A 14,709-nucleotide genomic window follows, 5' to 3' on the forward strand; every position below is an offset into this window, starting at 1 on the left:
GGCAATCGGAAAGGTGATGAGCATTCTATTTCGTATTTTCTTTCAGGGAAGGAAATAATTAGTGGGGCAATCTCCATAGGTGTATTATTTTGGTGTTTTGCTCTAAAAAATGGCGTGGAATTTTTGCTCTTAGAGAACACCAATTCAATGAAGAGCTCGAAACTTTTATTCTTAAAAAGAAAAAGGGATAATTGCGGTAAAAATATTTAAAAACTTAAGATTGATCAGATTAGTCTCTAATTTCGAAAATTGGGGCTAATAATATTTAAGGTTACTATTTTCGTTGCTCGGTTAATCTCTCTTTTTGACTTATCCATTAATTTCATTCCTCAGTTTATTTGTTGAAGGGTCTAGTAACTCTTTGTGGGTAGCCATGCTACTTTGAATTAGTTTGGTCTCTTCTTCTTTTCCTTTTGTCAAGGGATCTTGCTCAAGATGATGTTTACCTCTTAGTCACTATAGACTAGAAGTATGAGAGCAGACTAATATTGGATGGGGCTAGCCAGAGTAAGAATAGGTGACCAGCCACATTGAGGCATTGTCTGGCCATTTGGAGGAGGCTATAGTCGGCCAATTTGTTGACTCTATGGCTAGCCAACTTACCAATTGTGATATAATTGTGATATTTCAGTTGACCCCTTTAAACCCCTTTGCATGTATGAACTCCGAGGAAAGTGCAACAATGATGAATGTCCTTGGCAGCATGTCATGGACAAGTGTAGTGAAATTATATCTCACGATCAGAATAATGATTCTGATACTGATGGTATGCAGTTACTTTTTATATATAAATATATGTACTTTGAAAGTAGTTTTTGTCTGTCCTATTTTTTCTTTTTTTGGCAATGTTTTCTCATACTGCCTAGTTCAATTTATATTACTTCTAAAATATTTATTGTGATGCAGCAAAAGTTCCCAAGTACTATGATGTTATGATGTCCCCAACATATCTAGTTGGCTTAGATACCCTGAAAGCTGATCTGAACTCATACCAATCTGTTTTAGCATGGAGAAATAGTCATTGCTGGCAGAAATGTTTCAGTTTATCCTTAACATTATCAAGTTTGTTGTCAAATGGTTTGCCTGCACATGGGCCTCTCGCACATGGTAGTGATGGCCGCATAGAAGTCTGTGGAAGCTGGAGTAGGCAATCGTCATATATTCTGAGTAGAACTAGCAGAATGGTTTGTGTATTAATTCTGTTCCTCTTTCCTTATTTTAACCCAGATATCTATTCTTCTTTTTTGTTTCTTGTTTGTTGCATTTTATCTATGTGTTATCAGTTTACACTTTACATGATAAGTGCGATTTTTAGAACTTCTTTTTATAGGTTACATGTGATTTTTTTTTTTGCATCATTGTAATCTTGCATATCTGTTTACTGTCCTTCACAAAAATTGAATACATGTTTAGTGAATTATCTTCTTGGTTGTATTCACGCAAACTTTGGTCTTTCTATTATCTGTTATTTAGTTTGAAACTATTCTTGGGTCATTTGTGTGGTTGTAAAACACTTTATAAAAGAAATTTGATGCTAATAGCAACTACAATCTTATTAGTGCATCTTATAATTAAGGAATAAATAACTTGATTGATTTAGGATTTAGAAACACTAAAAATTTGGGATCAATTATCTGTTTTCGTGAACACAAACTCGTTCCAGTACAATTGCTTGGGATGTTCTCATTATTGGTTTGATTTTGGTTAATAGACGAGGTCTCTGATAAAATTGTGTGGTGAGCTTTATTGGCGCTTCCTGTTTTGAATCCCCCTATTTTCAAGTTTTTAGATTCATACAAGAGAAGTATTTTTCTTTGTTTGTTCTCTGATCACTATCTCTGGATGTGCTAATTTTTTTCTTGGCATGATGTATGCTTAGAGTGAACACAAACAGTATTTGACTGATAATGAGCAAGCCCTGGAAACGGCTATTTTAATTTTCAATCAGGAGGTAGACAAATTTGAAGCTGTGAAAGAGGTAATTTATTTAGTGTTCGTTTTTAGGATTTTATCTGCATCATAACTCGTAAGTCTATAGAATCACCTTCAGAAGCTTCACTACTTATCATTTTAAGTTGAGTTTTGCAGGCTCTTCACATTATATCTCGGGCTCTGGAGGCTGATCCAAGATCTATATCTCTCTGGATATTCCATTTTCTTATTTACTATAGTAGTGTGAAGTCTACTGGGAATGATGACCTGTTCTCTTATGCGGTATGTTATTTCATGATTCCTATTGTTTAGAATCTTGTGTGGTCAGAGTACTCCATGTTTGGCGACAGCTCTATGATGTTGTAGGTTTTTTTCAAAAACTTTATTTTCTACTTTTCAGTTGCTTTTTGCGGTTAATCTCATATATCTGTAATGATAGGAAACAGTTGTCTGTATACCTGTTAATACTGACTGATTCTTCTACATCTCTGATTATCACATCCGAATTTCTATTGAGTGATCAAATCTTTTTGAGAGGAGGGGGTTGTTGGGGTGTGAATTTGGTATCATGGATTGACATAGTTATTTGAGATTTTTTCTTAGGTGAAATGATTTATGCTAATATTTCCTTTGCAAGCATATATTTCCATCTATCTTTTTTACTATCTTGTTTTAAGTTACAGTATTGTTCACAGTATCCGAAGTTGGGTTTCATCAGTTTACATTTGCATGTAGTTTTAAATTTCAAAGGGGTTCTCTTTCTAGGAATTTACACTGTAAAAACACAAAAAATAATATGTTAGAACAGTGAGAAAAGTAGAAAGTTGACATTTATGCTGACACCATTTTCTGAGAATTCAGATAGCAATGTAGCAGAGCTCCATGTGCCAGCTTTGTTATTCTTTTGCTGTCAATTTTATATTTTTTGTTGTTGCATTGGAGCTTGGAGGCATGTTATGTTTAGATATGCCTTCCCCATTTCATTCAATACCCGGAATTGAAACTTCTCTGTGGAACACTTCTTTTCCTGTTCTCAGGTCAAATACAATCAAGGATCTTATGAACTCTGGCTTATGTATATCAACAGCTGCACACATATTGATGATCGGTTAAGTAAATATTATGCAGCACTCTCTGCTCTTTGCTTCCATAGTACTGCATCTGACTGGGATAGATTGCATGCTAGTGCTTGCATCTTAGATCTGTTTTTACAAATGGTGGATTGCTTGTGCATGTCTGGGAATGTTGAAAAGGCTATCCAGAAGATCTTTGAACTCCTTGCTGTTGACAGTAATTCTGATGAACCTGCCGTCCTGCTCTCTGATATACATGCACGCCTGACAGTTTCTGATAAATTCATATTCTGGATTTCTTGTGTTTACTTGGTTATTTATAGGAAATTACCAGATGCCGTGGTCCAGCAATTTGAATGTGAGAAACAGGCCTCAGAAATTGAGTGGCCTTCCATTATTTTACTAGATGATGAGAAGCAGAGGGCTGTTAAGTTGATAGAAAAAGGAATGCTTTCTATTGATTCATTGATGAAAACTGAATTACTTAAAGATGATATTAATCTGACCTCAGCACATTTTTTTGCTGTCAATCATATTAGGTGCATGGTTGCTCTAGACAATTTGGAATGTAGTAGAAATTTGTTGGATAAATATCTTGGACTATTTCCATCATGCTTGGAACTTGTTTTAATACGAGCACATGAAAAGGATTTCGGGGATCTTAGTTTCTCGGGCTTTGAGGAAATCCTTGGTAGCTGGCCAAAAGAAGTCCCAGGAATTCAGTGTATTTGGAATCAGTATGCACAATGTGCTGTCCAAAGTAAAGGATATGAATGTGGGAAGGTACTCATGGACCGGTGGTTTCATTCGGTTTGGAAAGTTCATGATCTGCAGAATGGTATGAATAGTGAGAATATAGAATTAGCTTCGGATTCAATCTTGGAATCTCTTCCTAATCTAAGTCCAATTGATGTGATGTTTGGATTTCTTAATCTCTCTCTTTATAAGCTAATGCAAAATGATCGTCTTGGAGCTAGCATAGCTGTTGAAAAGGCATTAAAAGCTTCTATTCCTAAATATTTCAAGTACTGCATTGGAGAACATGCCATGTTTTTGCTCACTGGTGAATTGCTATTGAAAGAGAATGCTTCTGTCAGTGGTGTGCTGAACATTTTGGAGCGGTACATAGGTAATTCATTACCTTTCTCTGTCCCTGAGCCTTTGCCTAGAAAATTTATCAAAAACACCAAGAAACCTAGAGTGCGACAGCTTATGAGCAACATATTCAGTCCAGTTTCGTCTGATTTCTCTCTTGTAAACTTGGTTCTTGAACTCTGGTATGGGCCAACTTTTCTACTTGAATTATTGTGTAAGCCAAAGCTTTTGGTGGATTTTGTTGAAGGCATTCTGGACATATCTCCATCCAACTATGAATTAGCTATGTCTGTTTGTAGACATTTGAGCAGCAGTCCCAACAGCTCTACTGATCGTACTCCGACCAGTATATTGTTCTGGGCAAGCTCAAACTTAGTTAGTGCAATTTTGCATGCTGTCCCGATTCCTCCAGAGCATGTATGGGTTGAAGCTGCTCGCATCTTGGGTAATGTAATGGGTGTCAACACCATATCTCAGAGATTTTACGGAAGAGCATTGGTGGTATATCCATTTTCTGTAAAGTTGTGGAAGTCCTACCAGACCCTTTACACGGATATAGAGATGAAAAAGAGTATTGCAGAAGAAGCCAAAGCAAAGGGTTTAGACCTTTGCTAACTTTGTTTATGACTTCAATTGGATTAGAAAATTGGGTAATGAGTATTGCATTTGCATTTGCTTCAATTGGATGTTTCATTGATAAACATCCCTGGAAAGCACACCCTCGGCAAGGGATGTTTTGTTTTGGTTACTATTTTTGCTGACACAGGTTAGTGGACCTTCCTTGGACCTTTTTATGTTTTTGAATTTAGGAACTACGTACAAAGCTGCTTGTACAGGATAGAAACACAATCAAAAATAGGTTGTAGCTTTTACCAGCTTGGCATTAGCCATTCCCTTAATTTTTACCACTTTTGATTTTTGTTTTTTGTCACCATTCATATTAGACACTTATTTTTGTACCTATTGTGCTACTTTCCAGTTATATGTTTATCAATATACTAGCAAAAAAAAAGGTACGTGATGCACGTATACTAAATTTTATGCTAGGTTTTTTCTATGTTATTTGAAAGTAATACGATTAAAAATTAAAGAAAAAATATTATTAGGTGAGATTATTATTATGTGTATCTAAATATTATAGTTTATAATGTTGTCAATTAAAAGTGAATACCGAATGCAATATATTAGTGTTTAAGAAAGCTTAATGATTTAAATCTGTTCTTAAGTTAATCTAAAAATAAATTAAAAATTGATGTTCCAATACTTAAAGAAAAATTACTTAAATGGGTGTAAGATAAAAAGAAAATTAAAAATCAATCTCTAAATTGTTGATAATTGAAGATAGCATTAGTCTAAAAATTGTAGATAAGAAAACTAATGATAGTCATTGGTGGATTTCAATCTTCATTTTCTTCGATAGAGACAATAGTGTAATTTTTATATTTTGCACTTTTCATTCTAGCCGGGTCCGCATATATCTGGATCATCTATTTTTTCTTTGATAAATTGAATATAGTAGTGTCGACAAAGCGACGGTGTTCTTGCAAACAGTGATGTATTTTCATTTAAGATGGTTAGACATGGTGTGCATAATTTATTTAATTAAAAAATCAACTTATGAAAGACATGTAAAACTATTTTATTTTTTAAAAACTATACCTCTGCAGTATATTTCATTAGTTTGGCAGTACATGAAAATATTTTTTCCACAATATTTGCGAACATGATAGCAGATAGGCTCTTTGTATTGTCATCAAGTTCAACATATGCTATAGCACTGTAAAATGCATAATAAGATTGTGAGTATGTTTTTAATTTTAACTTAATTTCAATAACATCATAAGTTTTTTGTAATATACTGTGGTGTAGAAAATCCTTCTTGGCCGTTGGCTTGTCACATATGATTTTTTCATTGCGATTGTATAAATCTATTTTTTTATGTCATGCGTCACATGACATGTAATAAAAATTCTGGAGAGTATCAGTTATTTTTATTGACGCCTTAATCCAAAAATATTTTTTCTACATCCAAATCAAATGTTGTTAATAATAGTAAGATATTGAAACAAAAGTTTTATAAAGTAAATATTGTAGTATTTTTTACCTCATTCAGTTGCAGATTTTTCGTCAACTCTGAAATTTGGATGTTAGTCACTATTTCGTGTAATCCAACAAAAGATTTTGGAGAAGATTCATATGTCAAGCAGTTTGCTATTGCGTTTTTAATTTCTGTTTCGTTACTCTCCGCCCTTAAAATAAAGTAAGTATGATAATTATTATAAATATAGCATACACAAATTTAATTTTTTTGTAAAATGTGTAGCTATAATAGTATATGTATTTGATTTTATGAGTATTACCATTTCTTCAGTGCTTCTGCCTCGGGGAGTTGAGGATTGATTTTGAAGGTACTCGTGTCGCGTGACGATAGAGACAGCCCTAAATCAAAATGTATGTGTTAATTGAATTTTTGAATTTTTGCTTTTTGTTCTTGAGTTCACTGTCCATGTATATTTGTAGTCTCTCTTTTTATCGAAAGGCAGGGCTGTTTTTTTGACATAGGCGTTGCTGATGTAGTAAGTGTGGAATACTTCCAAAGTATTTTCTCTAGCGTCAATTTCAGTGCCAAATATTACTGCTTCAACATTATTACCCTGTGTTCATTTTTAAGGAAAAAAAATATATTTATGAAATAATAATCTGTTGCAGCGCGTTTATAGTCAGAATTCGAAAAATATAGCATTTATAGTAGAGTGTTGACAATTTCAACGGTAAATAAACTGATTGTATACTTTTTTATCTACTAACATATGCTTTTGATATTTGAGTGGTGAACTCTTACTTGTCCGCTTTCTAGATTTTTCTAACACTCTCATATATAGCTTATATTAACCTGTTATTAATTAATTAAGTGTAAGAATTTTCTCTGATCATAATCATTAAATATAGGCCTCTTCGGCAATCATTTTGCTTTTTGTTTTTTTTTTTAAATTTTACTTAACAAAATCTTGTAGTTTCTTTATGGTTTTTAATTAATTAATCAAAAAATTGATTTTTTAATAATTACCGAACAACACCTATATTTATAACACCTCTTTTTCTCTAAGTTACTTAATTTAAGAGAAAAATTAATATTAATTTGAATCAAATCAAGGAATATATGTGTTTATACATAATATGATGATTAGTCTATTCATGAGGCGTAGTACTGGTATTATTTTTCTGGAACATATATCTTTGGCCACCGAGATTGACCGATCATGTGTATCTATTTGAAATCATAAAAAGTAATTAATTATTTCTACGATCATAATAATATAACAATTGAACCTAAACCTAAAATCAAATTTAAAATCTTACCTTGCTCGTTGTAGGCTATGGAGGTGACGGTGGAGGCTGAAGAACGACTTCGTGTGGTGGCGTAGAATAGAGAAAGCTCGAGCTTCGGTGGTCGATGGTAGTGACTCTCGAATAATTAGCATCAAATATCAGTTCAAATATTAATGGAATTTGTTTTATTTTTATTTTATTATTTTATTATATATAAATAATATTTTATTATTTTATTAAATATAAATAAAAAGTCACCCATGAATTTCTCATAAATCAAGAATTCAGTTATATAGGTACACTTTATATAGAATAGATGTTGAGTAATTGTAATTACATAGACTATTGTACTACTTTCCAGTTATATGTTTATCAATATATGTAGAGTAATTGTAATTACATAGACTATTGTACTTGTTGGCTCTTATACATGAAATGAATTTGGAATAGTTCCTTCCTATTATTTGTGATATATGTATACATCCTCTTTTTGACCATTTTATTTTGGAAATTTCACTATTTGCCCTTAATAATATACCCCATATCAAAATTTATACCCTAAACTAATTTGTACAAATTAATGCCTATAATTTTAAAAGATACCCAAATCACCCTTTAATTAAAATTTCCCTCTAAAAGTTTCCCTTTCCTCTCTCTCTTCCCACTTCGGCTTCCCCAACCCCCCACCTACCTCCGAGAAACCCAACCAGCGAGGCACTTCCATTGAAGGCGTTCCCGACCTCCATTCCCTCTCTCTCTTTCCACTTCGTCTTCCCCAACCTCCATTCCCTCTCCCTCGCCACAACGAAAGTCCGAGAACCCAAACCAACTTCCCCAACCTCCATTCCCTCTTCGTGTGCATCCAATCGACGAACCCACAACCCAGTCGAGGACGACAAAACCCACGAAACAACCACCACAAAATCCAGTCGACACCCACCACCGTCCTCAATCGACACCCACTTCAGTCAAAAATGTACTATTTTTTTTTTTAAAAAAATAATTGATTTTAAATGTTCAATTTTGCTAGATTTTGGTGGATTACTTGATTACTTGTGATTTATCTTTGTTCATGTACATTCTGTGGATTCCTTTGATTCTGTGTATTATTTTTGGCGAAATTATATGTATGTACAGGGTTTGTCGATGACATATCGATAGGATGTCGATAGATTGAGTGTCTGTTTGAATTTAGATGTTATTTGTATGTCGATAGGATGTCGATGGTGGTTTCAGTGTATTTTCTGGCCTATATTGTCGACGACTTGTCGACAGTAACAGTATGTCGATGGTTTGTCGATTAAATTAACTTGTTCATTGTTAGGTTGTATTGTCGACTGAATATCGACAGTATGTCGATATGTTGTCGACTTGTTGTGAAATTGTGGTCTGATTGAATTTGTCGGCAACATATTGACTGGTTGTCGATATGTTGTTGATTATAATAACTTATGAATTTAAGTTTGTATTGTCGACTGAATGTCGACAGGTTGTCGATATTTTGTCGACAAGCTGTGAAATTGTTGTCCATTTAAAATATTGACTGAATGTCGACAGGATGTCGATATTTTGTCGATATAATTGAATTGTGTTTGCTTTTGATAATGTCGACATAATGTCGACGACATGTCGATATAATGTCGATATGTTTTTTAAATTTTTTGGCAGCTTTATTTATTTATTTTTTGTTTTTTCAGATGGCTCCGAGACTCATAATTCCAGCACCCGAGCATTTTACTGGTCGCGTTACTTACAGAGGCACCGGAATTTTTCCAAAAATCAAGTCTCGGTTTGAGGAGTACAACTTGAATAACACGGCAAAGGAAAACCGTTTCGGCAGCTTTTGGAATGCTGTACCGTTGACATTCTCCTCGGTGTTATTTCACCAGCTGATGCTCCACAAAATGAAGGTAGATGCCCAGGAGGAGTTGAGGATGCAGTTTTACGTTGGTCGGAAGGAGGTCAGATTTGGAGTGCTGGAGTTTGCACTCATTACAGGCCTAGACTTCTCCTCGGGGCCAACAGAAGAGGAGAAGGCTGCGCAGGTTGCTCGCTCAGGATCAGACCGATTGATCAACAAATATTTCAATCGGTCTGATAGTGTGAAGACAGAAGCACTCCAAGATAGGTTCACAAACTGTCAGAACCCGGAAGACTTGTACAAGCTCGGCTTGTGCTTGTTTGTGGAGTCAGTGCTTCTGGGTCGCGAGGCAAACGCGCTGATTACGCCTCACATACTTAGATATGTGGAAGACTTCGAGTTCTTCTTCCGGATTCCTTGGGGGAAGCACTCATTCGCCAGACTCATGCACTCGCTTCAAAAAAACATGTTGAAGTAGAAGGCCAACTACGAGAAGAAGCTGAGTTCGAATGTTCAGCACGAGTGCAAATACACAGCTTATGGCTTCGCACCTGCAGTACAATATTGGGCGTACGAGGCCATTTTGGAGGTAGGCAAGAGGTATGGCACGAATCACGGGATTCGATTCCCCAGGATGCTTAGGTGGACGAGCAAGGGCGATATTGGGAAGAAAGACGTCAGCGCATTATTTTCTAGACGGATATGAATTTCACTTATGTTCAGAATAATTATTTAACATAAATGCTTGTAATAAATGCTAAATGGTTCTATTTTGATATTTTTTGAACCATAAACAGAATCTTGAAGTGGTGAAGGGGCTACTTCTACGGACAGAGGAGGAGGCATTTGTGAGGACCATATCTTACGATGGTGTGGAGAACCTGGTTGATGATGGTGTGGATGACACAGAGGCTGAGGCAGGTAGTCAGGTACCAGAGACTCAGGTACCAGACACTCAAAAAACAGACACTCAGGTACCAATTTTTGGAACTTTTTTTTTATGTCTTGATTTTTTATTGTTTTTGTTTTGTGATATTTGTTACATTGTGGAATTATCGTATGCTTACCGTATTTTTTTGGTATATATTTTTTCAGGCCACTGGTTCAGAACCTCAGCCCAGTGCACCATCTTCATCAGGCGTTCGGGGTGCCGAGTACACTGATTTAGTGGCGAGGTTGGATAGGATCGAGGCTGACACTCAGGGTCTGTATGCTGCTCATGTCGAGCTGAAGAAGGCATACGAGACCAACCATGTAGAGCTGAAGGGTGGTCAGAACGTAATTATGGAGCAGCTTAGAGACATATTGGCCATGTTGAATCGTCCGCCAACGACAGTTTCAGCACCGGAGGCCCCAGCAGATCCATCTACCCCACCACCAGCTGCATCACCCCCAGTAGAAGAGGAGGAGGTCTTCCCCGACGGGTACGATCCTTACGAGGGAGCTCCAGCGACTCTGATCGATACAGGTGTTATCCATGTACATGACACCGAGTCGCAGGGTGAGATTCTGTCGATAGAGGCACAACCTGCAGTGATTAAGAGTCGGAAGAGGAAGAGAAATCCTCCTGTATGGTTCGGTGACTATACGGAGATGAAGAGGAGACATAGGCCATCTTCGACGTTTGATCCCCTGGAGCCACCGGATGAGAAATTGTTAACCACTTTCCGAAAGTGGTGTGTTGGACTCATTCCGAACCACCGACTTCGGGATTTGAGAAGTGGTGATTACGGTCCATCATTCTTTTGGATAATGCTCACACCAAAGGAATGTCTTACAGATGACGTAAGTAAAGTATTTTATAATATTACTTCACTTTACAACTTTATGTGCAATTAATATATTTTTTTGTCTAACTGACATTTTCCTTTATATGCAGCATATAGATGCAGGAATGCATATGCTGAGGAGGCGACGCACCGACTATCCACTGACATTTCCTTAGAAGGGTGTCATTCTCTCCACATTCGTGACCACCATGATCAGCAGTGCATGGACGAGCCACAAGGGTCCGAGGAGAAACTTTGTGTGGGAGGATTATATCCTGGACTACTGCAGAGGGGTTCATAAGGTATTGTTTTAGTAAGATTTTAAATGTTAATTGTTTGGGAGGATTATTATGGTTTTTTAATTGTTTCGTTGTTCTCCGTAATTACAGTCCCAAGTCTTTGAGAGATGGAGGGGTAACGAGTTTATTTACTTCGTTCTGCATCTTCCCGAGGCAAGGCACTGGGTCACACTTGAAGTTGACATAGAGCTGTGGAAAATTAATGTCTACAACTGTGATTCCAGCGTCTGTCATTGGACCGCCATGGAACCCATCCTGAAGACTTGGGGAGAACTGCTGCCCTCGCTAATCCTTGCAACCGGGGAATTTCCACATAACAACGAGATCATGGCGTTAACTAACAGAGACATCACGGTGCTTCTAAAAATGCACTCGACTCGAGCCACTCACGACTTAGTTCCGAAGTCAACAACCAAGTACATAGCGATAAAAAAGTATTATAGTATTAAAATATGTTTTACGTTAGACTGACTTTACATTTTATTTTGCATTTAGTGGTGATTGTGGCATCTATTGCATTGAGTATGTGGAGCATCTCATGATGCAACGTGGATTGACCGATGTGAAGCCAGGCCGGATAGCTATGTTTCGTCAACGGTGGTGTGTTGATTTATTTTACCAAAATGTTGGCTGATTATATGTGTAATTATTGGGACATTGTATATTTTGTGTAATTAACATTACATTTATGTATATATAGACATTCTCTTCGTTCAAATTTTAATAATTATTCGTGGTTTCAAATATAAAATATCGATATTATTCAACAAAAATAACTATTAAACCTAAAAATAATTAAAATATTTAAAAAATATTCAACCTCGACATTATTTTAAAGCAGTTTCGAACCTGAAAAATAAAAACAAATGATGACAAAATATGCATCATTATAATATATCAAATTTCCCAATAGAAAACATGTTATTACCACGAATAAGTACAAGACGCCTCAAATGCGGGGTTTGCATGATGTTCATCGTCCATATTCAAATCTACAATAGGATCGTTATTGTAGAAGGTTGTATCGAACTCTTCAAACTGATGAAATCCTGTCGCTTCTTGTTCTTGCCCTACATTGGTCGGAACCTCTAAATTGGTCGGAACCTCCTCATTCACACCAATCCCAACATCTGTTTTGGGAACGCAAGACCCTACCACACTTCGAGGGAGAGGATTAGTAGGCGGCGTAGGCTCCGAATTCCCAACTTTTCTCACATTGGTCACGAATAATGGCATAAACTCTGTATTTGACATTGTTGCCCTCATCTCTAAGAACGTTCTCAGTTGGCGTTCTCTCTTAATAACCTCTGGCGCAACCATTTTTCCCTTCATGTACAAGGAACAAATCTCCAACTTTAAATCATACGCTACCGGATCAACTTCCAACTCTTCATATAAAATTTGTCGCAGTTCTTGTAGAGTTGTCTCAGTTGTAACTGTCAACGTGAAGCTGCTATTTGCTTTGTAGATCCAATTATAATTCTCACATAACCAAACACCATCGTACGATACAACAAGGAACACTTTCTCTCCTGCAATTGCAAACCAAAAAAACAAGGTGAGTAAAGGAAAAAACACCAAAAAAAAATAAAAATCGACATCCCATCGATATCAATCAACATAATGTCGATAATCACAACAGCAGAAATTATGGCACTAATTGTCGACATTGTGTCGACATAATATCGACATAACGTCGACAACCACACCAAGCATGCTCGCCATCGATATAACATCGACACACCATCGACATTCAATCGATAAACACACAGTGCATGCATTTCGTGTTTTACGGTTACACATTTAATGTTAATACATTTTACCTACGTTCCCAACAACCCTTCCCAACTGACACGTTGCATGTCAGACACGTGTCCTATCGACAAGCTATCGACATGACGTCGACATGGTATCGACAAATAAGATAGCAGTGTCACTAAATTGGCATGTTGTCGACAACATATCGACATTGTATCGACATTCAGTCGACAAATACACCATTTCATGCGTTTTACCTGTACAGTTACACATTTAATGACCATTAAATTTTCCTACATTCCCAACATGTTTACTGCTCTATAAAAGCAAATCCCTTTCTTATTCATAAGTGCTCTTGTCTTCTACTTCTCTCTTACTCTTAAAAATTTCTCTTATTCTTAAGTTCTAAATATGGCTCCAAGAAAGAACAAAGGCAAATTCCCCATCTTAACTCCTGAAGAGCTGAAGCAGGAGCCTGATGTTGGCATAATTACTCCTGAAATGCAGAAAGTTTTTGACGCCCAAAGAGCTTTCGAAAGAGAACGATGTGGGAATGAGTTCAGGTTCAGGCAACTTGAAGCACATTTTTGCAAAACTGGTGTATGGCCGGCTCCACCACCAGGGTTCCCCGAAGGATGCCGTCGTTGCAAACTAGGCATCTTTAACGGTAAACCGGTGAAGCCTGGAACATTATGCAAGTATTGCAAGGCTCACCCACAAGCCAAAGAATTAAAAAAAAATAATTTGTTATGTTATGGCTTGTGGTGAGTTTTATTTAATGTTTATTTTTTTTTTATGAACTTTATTTTCTGTTTTTTTTAATGTTTTTTTATGTTATGTTTTTATCTTATTTTATTTTATGTTATTTTAATGTTATGTTATGTTTTATTTACGGCTTTTTTCATTTGCATCGATATTTTGTCAACATGGTGTCGACAAAATATCGACAACTTCTAAAAAAAGATAAATGCTTGTTGTCGACAAATTGTAAATAATATGTTGGTTGCTTAATGTCGATAACATGTCGACATTATGTCGACATAACGTCGATAATGGTCGTCACTGACCTTTCCTTTTGTAATCATCGACAAACCATCGATAAATTATCGATATATCATCGATAACACTGGAAAACCCAGAATTCGACTGAAAACCAGATCTGCCAGATCTCAACAATTTCAGACCAAAAAACAGCAGTTCCAACAAATAACACACATATAACAATTTTAAACTACATAAAGTCAAACAAAAGGCTTAAAACACAACTTACCCATTATAATGGTGTAAGATTCTTGAGTGATATTGGGTTGTGCTTCAGTTTTCCACCAACACCCACCGAGAAACAACCATTCAAGAGGGAAGAGAGAGAGGGACGAGAGAGTGGGACGGACAGAGAGAAATTTTTTGATAAATTTTTCAGTTTTTTCTAGAGAGAGAGTGGTGCACGAGAGAGAGGGAAGAGAGAGAGAAAGATCAATTTCAATTTTTAGCAATTTTATTTATTTTTTTGAAAAAAAAGGGTAAAATGGGAAGTTCATGTAATTAATGGACTAAATTTGTACAAATTAAGGGAGGGTATAAATTTTGATATG

The 14,709-nt window shown here is 36.1% G+C and overlaps 2 protein-coding genes across 3 annotated transcripts; both read left to right on the top strand.

Annotated features, from left to right (window-relative positions):
- The first annotated feature begins 43 nt into the window (after positions 1 to 43).
- Positions 44 to 7,888, top strand: LOC115705538 (uncharacterized). Of its 2 annotated transcripts, XM_061104224.1 has the most exons (7): positions 44 to 766; positions 907 to 1,184; positions 1,880 to 1,978; positions 2,089 to 2,214; positions 2,970 to 6,360; positions 6,472 to 6,551; positions 7,475 to 7,888. In XM_061104224.1, exons 1-5 carry the CDS (start codon positions 655 to 657, stop codon positions 4,713 to 4,715), a joined length of 2,361 nt encoding a protein of 786 aa, XP_060960207.1. In that variant the 5' UTR covers positions 44 to 654; the 3' UTR covers positions 4,716 to 6,360; positions 6,472 to 6,551; positions 7,475 to 7,888. The 2 variants fall into 2 exon arrangements, with proteins under 2 accessions (XP_060960207.1, XP_030488753.2); XM_030632893.2 differs by having other exon boundaries at positions 6,472 to 7,888.
- Positions 7,889 to 9,006: 1,118 nt separating this feature from the next.
- Positions 9,007 to 12,201, top strand: LOC133031020 (uncharacterized). Its single transcript, XM_061104227.1, has 2 exons — positions 9,007 to 10,235; positions 10,266 to 12,201. The coding sequence occupies exons 1-2, from the start codon at positions 10,159 to 10,161 to the stop codon at positions 11,128 to 11,130; spliced, it is 942 nt and encodes a 313-aa protein (XP_060960210.1). The 5' UTR covers positions 9,007 to 10,158; the 3' UTR covers positions 11,131 to 12,201.
- The last annotated feature ends 2,508 nt before the right edge of the window (positions 12,202 to 14,709 follow it).

This window comes from Cannabis sativa, chromosome 1 (genome assembly GCF_029168945.1).
Source record: "Cannabis sativa cultivar Pink pepper isolate KNU-18-1 chromosome 1, ASM2916894v1, whole genome shotgun sequence".
In the NCBI taxonomy this organism is placed as follows: Eukaryota; Viridiplantae; Streptophyta; class Magnoliopsida; order Rosales; family Cannabaceae; genus Cannabis; species Cannabis sativa.

Bases quoted from the DNA above. Each gene is read 5' to 3' on its own strand.
- LOC115705538 (XM_030632893.2), top strand. From the start codon at position 655: ATGTATGAACTCCGAGGAAAGTGCAACAATGATGAATGTCCTTGGCAG. The intron at 1,185-1,879 runs GTTTGTGTATTA...ATGTATGCTTAG, and splicing joins TGAGTAGAACTAGCAGAATG to AGTGAACACAAACAGTATTT. The intron at 1,979-2,088 runs GTAATTTATTTA...TGAGTTTTGCAG, and splicing joins AATTTGAAGCTGTGAAAGAG to GCTCTTCACATTATATCTCG.
- LOC133031020 (XM_061104227.1), top strand. From the start codon at position 10,159: ATGGTGTGGAGAACCTGGTTGATGATGGTGTGGATGACACAGAGGCTG. The intron at 10,236-10,265 runs GTACCAGACACT...ACAGACACTCAG, and splicing joins GTCAGGTACCAGAGACTCAG to GTACCAATTTTTGGAACTTT.